The 10,454-nt window shown below is 44.3% G+C and overlaps 1 protein-coding gene across 1 annotated transcript in view; it reads left to right on the top strand.

Moving 5' to 3' along the window:
- Positions 1 to 911: 911 nt before the first annotated feature.
- LOC111865469 (MFS-type transporter SLC18B1) overlaps positions 912 to 10,454 on the top strand; it is a 22,668-nt gene continuing 13,125 nt past the window's right edge. Inside the window, exons 1-4 of the mRNA XM_023853542.2 lie at positions 912 to 1,001; positions 3,734 to 3,900; positions 6,310 to 6,405; positions 9,827 to 9,900. Of these exons, the coding sequence (XP_023709310.1) occupies positions 3,775 to 3,900; positions 6,310 to 6,405; positions 9,827 to 9,900 (296 nt within the window). The 5' untranslated portion in view covers positions 912 to 1,001; positions 3,734 to 3,774. The remainder of the gene's footprint in view (positions 1,002 to 3,733; positions 3,901 to 6,309; positions 6,406 to 9,826; positions 9,901 to 10,454) is intronic.

The following is a 10,454-nucleotide window of genomic DNA, read 5'->3' as shown; positions in this document are numbered from 1 at the left end:
ACTTGTACCCTGACGATGGAGGCAGTACGTACCATCAAAACATGGGCAACGCTGCCACATCCAAACGGTGCACAGGCATAAGAGCAAAATCAACACCAAGGCTGAATCATTTATTCAGGTTATGCACTTTGTGTTTCCTCTGCTGAAATTTGAGAATGATCTTACACGTATTTTGAAGCTGGTAGTATTTTGTGTCGCCGAAACGTCGCAGCTACATTAACAAGTCACATGCCGAGAACTGAACCCCAATTATAGAACCCTTAGCACAGTCCGGGTATCAACTGTTCGCAGTCAACGCACCAAACACGTAGTGACAAAGAGAAAGAAGATATAGAAACTTTCTTTGGACTTAAAACCGTCGTCTGCAATATAAGATGTCTTAATTAGTCTTTCGAGCAATCCGCTTCAACGTAGAGAAACTCTGCATTCTGCCCCCACACGGTGTATTTATGTGTTCCGTATGGCTCTCACAATAACTGAGTACTATTAACCGGTAAGGCTCTGTAGTGGCGACGTCATGTTTCCTGTGAGGTACGAACTGAATCTTTATATATGATGCAGATGAGTTTCAGACTTCAAATCACAAAGACACAAATAACTAAATGACAGTATTCGCATCTTCTGACTGGCAGAAAACCATGGGAAGCTGTTCGTGGTACACCCAATACTGACAACTCCTGCTTTCTTTCTTTGGGATGCAATTTTCTCGCAGAACTAACGCCCGACATCTCCCTTGTGCGCTATCTCAAACTTGATGACATACATGCAAACAAATATATCATTTTTTTTTTTTGCCGAGGTTCCTGGGGGTCAATCTGACGTAACAGTTCTTTCCTATTTGTCACCGTCCCCCACCAGCCCCCTCCTCCTAGCTGCCAATGTCAATAAAACTTCGTTCGGGTCGTTCGGGCTACACATCAGCCAGAGGTGGCCCGTGGTCCATGGGCACAGGACAGCGGCGACAAGCAGCTCCAAGGAGCCAGATTCTTGACACGTGACAGGTAGGAATGCGCTACAGCATGTTTTCTTGGTCGTGTCTGTCTGTCTGTCGAAGTGTTTCATCTGTTTCAGACCAAAATACCGAGGGAAACGTTGCTACTTGACTGAAATGTATTAGAGTAATGAGAGTACATTTGGTTTAAACTGTTATGTTGCACTTCGGCATTGTTTGGTACAACGGGTCTCCGCCAATGTGACCTGAGCGTTGTCCAACATAACCTGAGATCCAGCTTATCGGCTTCCTTACAATTCCTCATGGTATATACAAAGGGTATCCAAAGTACGGCCCGCGGGCCATATCCGGCCCGCGAAGAAGTGTGCAGAAATGCGCCAATTGAAGTAATTTTCCAGTGAGTACTGATAAATGTGATTCCGAGTTTATTGACATGACATATACTGCAGTTCGATGGCTTGGCTGTGGCAAGGTTCTTTCGCGCTTCTTTCAGCTCAGGAATGAAAATGATATATTTCTTACCGAGAAAAACCATCACGAACCACTTTTATCAGATACCGAGTGGCTTTGGAAATTAGAATTTTTTGCTGATCTGGTGAACCATATGAACAATTTGAATTTAAAGTTGCAGGGTGAAAATAACTTAGTCTGTGATTTATTTGCACTTATCAAGGCATTCAGAGCAAAGTTGATACTTCTGGAAAGGCAAGTGAAAAATTGTAACTTTGTTCATATGCTATACTGTGCAGAGTTGCATAAAAAGGGTGAAGCAGAATTTCGTTCCCCGTTTGCAAATTTAGTCATTTCAGATTTGAAAGAACAATTTCGGAAGCGATTTGCTGATTTGAATGCCAGTGCTCAGGAAATTAGATTGTTTCAAAATCCGTTTGACTGTGATGCTGCAGATGTCCCAAGTCAAATTCAAATGGAAATTACTGAACTTCAGGAAAATTATCATATATACAAGGAAGGAAATTTGATCGAATTTTATAAATTTCTGAACTCTGAGCAATTTCCAAATTTAAAGAAATTTGCTTGTAAATTTATCTCCTTTTTTGAGACGACATATCTGTGTCAACAAACTTTTCCCCAGATGAAGTATATCAAGTCGAAATACAGGGCAAATTTATCCGATGAACATTTAAAGTCGCTGCTTGTGATTAGCGTTTCAAAATTTGAACTTCAATTTAATCATATTTTAAGAATACAAAAAGAGTTCCATCATTCACATTAACTGTTTTAATATAATTTGTGATGAAAATATGAGCATTTTCTGCTACTCTCTGTTGTCATTAATATACTATAATTTATTCTCACGTACTTCGTATATAGTTTATGAAATTCTGTGCTTTCAATAAAACTCATATACCTAGAATTATTAATTTCTCATTTTATCCGGCCCGTTGAAAGTGCTGAATTACCTAATGTGGCCCGCGGTTCGAAAAGTTTGGAGACCCCTGGTATATACATTGAAGCACGTAGACCCGCTGATGGGCAACGACCGCGCTCAAACAAACACGTTCCCATTGAAACAATTGAACTACAACACACTTTGGGAACCCAGAGTAAGGGGAATGTCCGCGGTTGGAGCCGCTACCAAGCAACGGCAAGTGAAGACTATGTGTGTTGTAGTTACAATGGTCTTGGGAGTGAGACTGTCACAGCTATTTGTAGTTACGTTCTGTAGGTCCAGGTACCAATCCGAACCTCGTCTCCAGCCACACTCTATCACATTTTGTTCGGAACATAAACATTCACAGTGTTATGCTCGAGATGCGTGTAGTATGTCTTTGCGCAGAGTGTACTTTGTTTTTGCACGATTTTAACGAATTTATAATTTGTCCTGAGCCTTTTTTGTAGGTTATTTTATGATTTTGTCGTTGTTTAGACTATATAGTGTCGCTGAGATTTTTTAAGACAACTGTGGTGTCCTATTGTGGCATTTCCCGGAAGGGGCTGAGGACAACTACGAAAAACTACGTACAATGACCGAGATTCGAACACAGTACCTTCCGAATACGGGTCTAGGGCGCTACTGCTAAGCCGAGCCGCTAGATGGCTCTGTCAACGAAGTTGTCAGAAACTGCCCAATATCATCACATTCCTTTCGGAGTTCCTAATTTCACGCATTCTAAAATTAAACACTAAATGTGAGCAGACAGCTTCAAGCTGCAGCGGCTTTAGTCTATGGCAGAAATACTTTAGCGCTTCACCTGAATAGCACATATTCAAAAATTCACTTCATACCCCTCACAAAATCTAAACAGTGCCGAGGTAAAAAAAACGTGGATCTGTACACCCACTCCCCCATACGCTTTCATGGCATAGTGCTTAATTAGTTAAGTGCACTGACAACTTTACCCTTTACATCTGCTCCGCAGAAAACACACCCCGTCTCCATTACAAATACCAACCACTTAACGGTTTCGGACAATATTCATACGAAACACAAAATTACACCGCTTGGTCAGAATTAAGACATTTTTAATCTTGAAGCAAATGGTACATATAATTACCATTTCTTCACTGAAAGGGTTGGTATACGTAATAGAGTGCCGCCCGGGACAGAGGCTATCCTGAAGATTTTCGTGGTTCTCTTCGGACGTTCCAGGAAAATGTTGGGGGATAGCAGCACGAACAGTCCACGACAGCCTCCTTCCAGATCCTCTCCAATTCACGTATCACCCTGCCAGCGTCATGAAATAAACACGTGTAATCCTTTGGATCCCTGAGTGGCGCCGGACCACGAATCAATATGCATAGGTCTGCTGTGTTTTGCAGAGTATAAAGCAGACGGTTGGGCGAGGCTGGGGCCAGACACCATGGGCTCTCAGTCGGGGGCGACGCCTTTCACCAGGGAGCAGTGGGCCGTGCTCTGCGTCATAGGCAGCGTCCACTTTGGGTGCGCGATCTGCGTGTCCTTGCAGGCGCCCTTCTACCCCGCCGAGGTGAGTTCTGTCTTTCTGTGCTTCGAACGTAACGGCATGTACACCGACTGAATTTATGTGTCACCTGCTTTAACGCAAAAACTCTGTATTTAGCCTACACGCCTCATGCATATGTTTCGTACGATTCTCAACGACTGTTCCCCTAAACAGCATTAGCGGGTGGGCTTTGCAGCGGAGACGTACTGTGTTTCCTGTGAGGTACGACCTGAATGTTAGAATTCTTACCGTGGAGACGAGTTTGTTTACACCCCCGTGTGGAGGCGGGGTCGAATACCTCCACCGTGACCCTGCGAGTCGTAGGAGGAGACGAAAAGGGAAATCTCAAATCTGAGACAGTAAAACAAGGTCCCGAGTCTCAAAGGATTCGGACCCGAGGAAGACTGCGCTGGCAAGGACCAGCAGCATATACAAAAGACATACCCGCCCTCTCGTTAGAAAGGGCGCCCCACAAAAAGACCGTAACTGTCAAACAGTAATAAATATATGGTCATGAGCCCCATCTGGGGCTCGATGCCAAGACTTACTGACTGACTGACCGTCAGTCGCAATGTCACTGAGTTTGTTTTCACATGGTTCAACCTGTGAAGGCTGACGTAAGATCTTCAGTGTGGAACAAACTAAGCTCATTTAGTCTATTTCTGGATTAATGAGATCGCCATAATAAGCCGGACCAGATTCCGTTCTGTAGACGAAACGAGAAAACAATCCGGAGCCGTTAACATGCGGAAGCCGGAGTAGCAGCCGGGAGTTAGGTTAATGCTATTTCTACTGACCGCCCAGGAGGGCTGCTCTACATACTTCCTCATTTTTGTTACCATTGGTACAATTATTTCTTTCCTACAATTTCGATTTTTTCAAAAAAGTAAGGGGGTGTCTAATTTGCCCTGCCTCCTGCAGGTACCCATATACTCGTATGTATGTAGTTTACTAACGCCATGAAACAGTGCCCTTTCTAGAAGCTATTAGTTGCCTAGCCATTCAAGGAACCTACCATATTTTATGTACCCCGAAGGTTCTATGCCATGTTCACAAGAAAGTGACACTGGTTCCTATCCCAAGCCAGCTGGATCCACGTGGTCAGTAGGTCAGAGTATAGGTGTAGTGCCGAGCGGACAGGTTCAGAGAGAAGCTGAAAGGAGCGAGCATGGTGCAGTCTGTAGGGACTGAGGAAAACAATAATACATCTCAGTCACGACAACCGATGTCCCAGCTGAGATACGAGTCTAGAGTGTTACCGCTATGCCAACCTGCTCGGCAATGCATTTTAATATTATCATTTCACAGCATCATGCTCTTAGCGTACTGGAGGCGCATCGGAAAAAGAACTTTGTCTGCTGGCTGAGAGATACGCGTTCTGAAAGCAAGAGACAAACCTGCACGTGGCAACGGCAACACACTGATTTTGGAAGGATGGATAGAACTGCATAATTAGGCGCTTCGTAACTTGTACTCCTCACCTTATATTATTGTTAGGATGAAATGGGTGGGATATGTAGCACGCATGCGATGAGAAACCTGTACAGATGAGCAGCGAAACCAATTGGGGGGAGTAGCACACCTGGGAGACAAAGCAGTAGATGGGAGGATAATATTAAAATGGTACTACATCCTGGGATGTGACTAAGAACCTCATATCTCCAAAGGAGGTCACTGAGCCAAATTACGGACGTTTCCCGCCCAACAGCAGTCTCTAATACCTCTGGTAGAGGGGGGAAGCATTATAGATACCTCTCAGCTAGTAGAGCCGGTCTCGCTGGCTGGGCGGGACTGATAGTAAGCACCAGTACCGGTAGGATATAGAGACTGGTAGAAATCATAGAGGGAAGCACAATGGACCAATACAAGTCTAAGTGCATGGGGAAACCCACCCTCTCCAATAACTAACTAACTAACTAACTAACTAACTAGTGTAGTCTCGAAGGCGCTTACACAGCGAAACCGCTGGAATAGTGTTTCGATTGTAAAATGCATGCTTCAGGAGTCCAAATTGAATGTTTAATAGTTATAACCAATTTTAGGTACACACTACTGCACTACTAGGAGTCGGGATAGCTTAATCGGTATAGCGACGGGCTGGAGGACGCAAGTTCGAGTCCCGGCAATGCAAACTTTTTCTCTTCTACAAAGCGTCCAGACAGAATCTGAGGGCCATCCAGTGGGTCAAAGGGGCCCGTTTCGAACAGGTGAAGCGGCGGGGGGCGTGAAGCTGACCACTCACCTCCATATAATGCCCAGGCCAATAAAGGTGGAGCTATACCTCCACTTCTTCATAGGCCTTGGTGGCAGTGTCTAAGTACGCATAGGGACTTTACCCTTTTCACCTTATCTACTGCTTTCCCGCGATTATCTCTGTCGGTAGTCGAAGCAGCCAACAGCTTCCAGTGCTTTTCTCGTGTCACTCTGTTGCAGGCAGAGCGGAAAGGCGTTTCGGCCAGTGAGTATGGGCTGGTCTTCGGCATCTTCGAGCTGGTCTCTTTCCTAAGCTGCCCGATTCTTGGGAAATACGTAAGTAGTGTCCACATGGGGCATTTCGCCTCCATTTGCTGAATGAACTGGAGAGGATTTAGTCACTAGCCAGACATTCGCCTGGAGGGACTGAGGAAAACCAAGACCTGTCAGGGTAGTCGATATCTGAATCGAGCATTACCGCGAAACTAATTTACATATACAGACGTAACGGTGCCTTCAGTTCAGATGGTGTGGTTCGTGAACAGTGAATTGGATAGTATTAGGAAGGAGACGGATGTGACTCAATGTTGGCAACTATTCCAGGAGGGGGAGGGGAAACCGTAAATCCATCAGAACAGCTGGGCATTGGTCCTAGAACTGAGCCAGGGACGACAGTTGAAATGTCTGGTACGAAAAGGGAGGGCACACATTCCTACAGTTTGTCTCAAGTTACGAACCCGGGCTTTCACACCGCGAGTCGCAGCCTGCAGTAATGTACACTGCCGTTATCAGCTTGCGGCTCCTGCTGGCCTCGCTCTGCGTAAAGTGGGGTCAGAGTTCCCTCGATCTGGCTTGATGGCCCACCGTAACAACTGACAAGCCAGTGCTCCAGCGCACTTTGTTCCATCACTTAGAAGCCGCGTGTCATTCGGCCCCGTACGGACGCTTTGCAGAAACCGCACACATCCTTGTGCCACTCTCCACGTCATCACACAAACCAATTAATTTATTTCGAAACAAGCGTCTGCACGAATTAAATTTGTACGAGGGGGACTCAGTAAATAGGTCGCGAGTATAAAGCGTAAAACATGTGATATTCGAAATTGGGAGGGGGAACATTTATTTCTCGAGATATCCTCCACCAACATCGATACACTTGCCCCATTGCTTTACCAGTGCATCGAAGTCTTTTTGACTGCTGACTCAACCTCTTCATCATCAGCGAGACATTTGTCACCCAGATGTGAACCGCTTTACGCGACAAGCACTTCCCACCGTAAACGGGAAACATTTCTAACGCTGCTTTTGAGAAACACATTACTCAGCAGTCTCCATTTTGACTACTGAAATCAGCCTCTGAACATGCACATGCGCATCTGCTACCTAGACTGCCATGAAGTTGGATGTGCTACTACCTAGTGATACAAACAGAAACCCTGTTACATCCATTACAGCTGTTTTACTTCCATGTGTGCCCTATTTACTGACTCTCCCTCCTATTTCAGTTGTTCAAGTATAAATGTTGTTTTACAAAAGAAATGTTGCGGTAGAGGGGGTATTCATATTCAGGGGGTCCTGGTTTCAAATATCTACATGAAAGCCACCCATTTATGTTTATGTTTGTGTTCTTCCTCAGTGCATCCAGGCAACTTAGACCGTGACCACTTAAATCCACATCTTTCCCAATTCATAATTCCCTGATCATCCTACAATTTGACACTACATGGCCTTACATACTGACAGCATCATTAAATAAAACAGCCATTGTACAGAGAGGCACAAAGTAGGAAACAGCAGAAGAACCAGAGAAATTGGAAACTTGACCTTCTGCTGAGGGTAGTATGGTGAAATGCAAAAGTTGCACTGACTTGCAGCCAGTGGTCTGGGAGTTCCCTAACATCTCCCTGATGTTGTGTTGCTTTATTGATAATCTCAATTATATCTCAAACATAACAAGTTACTTCGAAATTACAATTTGTATGACACATAACAAGTACAGCAAAACATATATATTGCACTAGTTTCCATATCAGTACAGTAAACCCTCAATAATCCAGATTAATAGGGGGGAGGAGGCCATCTGGATTAGTGAAGCAAAAGTAGCCCTAAAAGATTAAAGAAAACTCAGAACACAAAAAATGGCAAATGTAATGATACCAGCACTGCTGGTGAAAATAAATAACAAAATATCACTGCAGTCTTTATTTAAAAATTATAAAATGATGATATATTTATTCATCGATAGAAGACTCAGAAGTTGTACTTGTTTCTGAACGTAATGATGCAGGTTTGAAGAGACTGTCAAGTTGTGTCTGAACACACAAGTGACTCATCTGCCTTCCTAAATGCTAAGTATGTACTCAACTGTGAACAGCATTTTTCATTTTTTTATATTTCGAACCAGACTAGCAAGGGTTTACAATATGTGTGAATCTTCATGCGTTGTCATGGCATTTGTCAGTGCATCCTATGAGGTTTGAATTAGGTCCAGCATAGAAATCAGCTCTTGGTGCTGTCTATGGACTCGATCGTCTGGAATTCCCTCTCATGTCTGGCCACCTGGAATGATGAGATACTGACATAGGACTTTACGCAATTCAGTCATATTATTCACTGTGTATGCATGAGGTCACTTCTTAAAATGAAACCCATTCAGGGACTGTCCTGATCAGATGGGTAGAGCCCATCAAAATTATCCACATGGGTGATCAGGCAAGCAGGCATCCATCCCATGGTGGCACCAGCTGATGGAACCCCTCTGCAAAAAACTCCCCGGAACCATAGGCGGGGAGGTGAGCAGGCAGGCAGGCATCCATCCATCCCACGGTGGCACCAGCTGATGGAACCCCTCTACAAAAAACTCCCCAGAACCATAGGCGGGCAGGTGAGCAGGCAGGCAGGCATCCATCCATCCATCCATCCCACGGTGGCACCAGCTGATGGAACCCCTCTACAAAAAACTCCCTGGAACCATTGTTCCACCACAGCCTTGACCTTAATCTGACCCAAATCTGCAAGCCTTCAGTGCATCCTAAGGGGGCTGAACACATGGAAATCACATGGTGACAGGTCCAACGCCTTCCAGCTCATCGAGCCCAGCATTTTCTGGATGGTGCAGGCCACATGGAGACAGGAACCGTCATGCAACACAATGACACGCTTGGAGCACAGAGGGATGCTTTCTCTTGATGGCAGTATATGAAGGTCTCGAAGGGCTCAACAATAGCCACGTGCACTGATGGTGATGCCAGGGTCTGACGATCCAAGGGCCATAGATTTGGGTCCGATGAAGGTGTCAGAGCTGTGGTGGTATAGTTGCCGCAGCAGCAGCTTGGGGAGTTGTTTTATGCATTGAATGAAATGTTTGGTACACCAATAGGATGCAAGCCTCACGGCCCATGGAAACCATTTTTGCCAGCCTCTACATCTTGGTCTAAAACAACCTTCAAACAGATTTCATTTGACAGCTATCGTAAATAAATATAACAACTTTAATGTCTCTACCAGTGGATGTACTGAAAGTACTGGTTAAGAGAACAACCCTGAAGATGACTTCTGAGATAGTTGAAACACGTGAGGGTACTGAGCACTAAATATTGTTGTGCTGTAATGTGAAGGTATTTACTAAATCACCATGAATCATAGTGCAGTACAACAGCACAAAACCAATGTCAAAATAAGAATTCATAATAACAACTATAGAATGAAAGACTTCAAGGGGCCAATTCAAAACATTCTGATGTTTTTCTTTTTCTAGCTGGACTTCATTGGACCTAAATTCATGCTGAACTCAGGAATCTTCATTGCGTCAACATGTTCCATCCTTTTTGGGTAAGAACTGTGTCGTCACTGACATGACTTCTATCAGACTGTATGGTGTCACATCCAGTACACAGCACTCTTGACACACGCTGTGAAATATAGGTACAACACAGTTAACAATTCTGGCACATTTGTTGTTTGGTACTGCCTTTAGATTTCCAGCCCATGAATCCAAAAAGTAGCATAAAACAGGTGGACCAATGGGCAAGGGCCTCCGATACAACAGTTGATCAAATTAATTTCAGCATATCATGAGATGACAGAGCATAAAAATACCCTTTGTTTAATCAATGACTTTGAAGATTGTGAAATATAAACAAAACCCGGAGAATTGTTTTGATAAATTTCAGTAAAAACACCCTGAAATAAAAACTCCAATACACGCGCTGAACAGTTCTCAAGTTGTTACATGCAGACAGAGAAACATGGTGAAGCCAATGGGAGATATTTTAGCTCTTTGTAAGCTTTGAGGCTTTCACGGCAGTGACTATGAAGAAAGCAGTCTTCTGGGATTTGTCACCGTGTATATGTGGTGTTAACCGACGTTCCTCCGAAACGTCGGT

The sequence above is a fragment of the Cryptotermes secundus genome, unplaced genomic scaffold (assembly GCF_002891405.2).
Source record: "Cryptotermes secundus unplaced genomic scaffold, Csec_1.0 scaffold454, whole genome shotgun sequence".
NCBI lineage: Eukaryota > Metazoa > Arthropoda > Insecta > Blattodea > Kalotermitidae > Cryptotermes > Cryptotermes secundus.
This window is presented reverse-complemented; position numbering and strand designations above follow the sequence as displayed.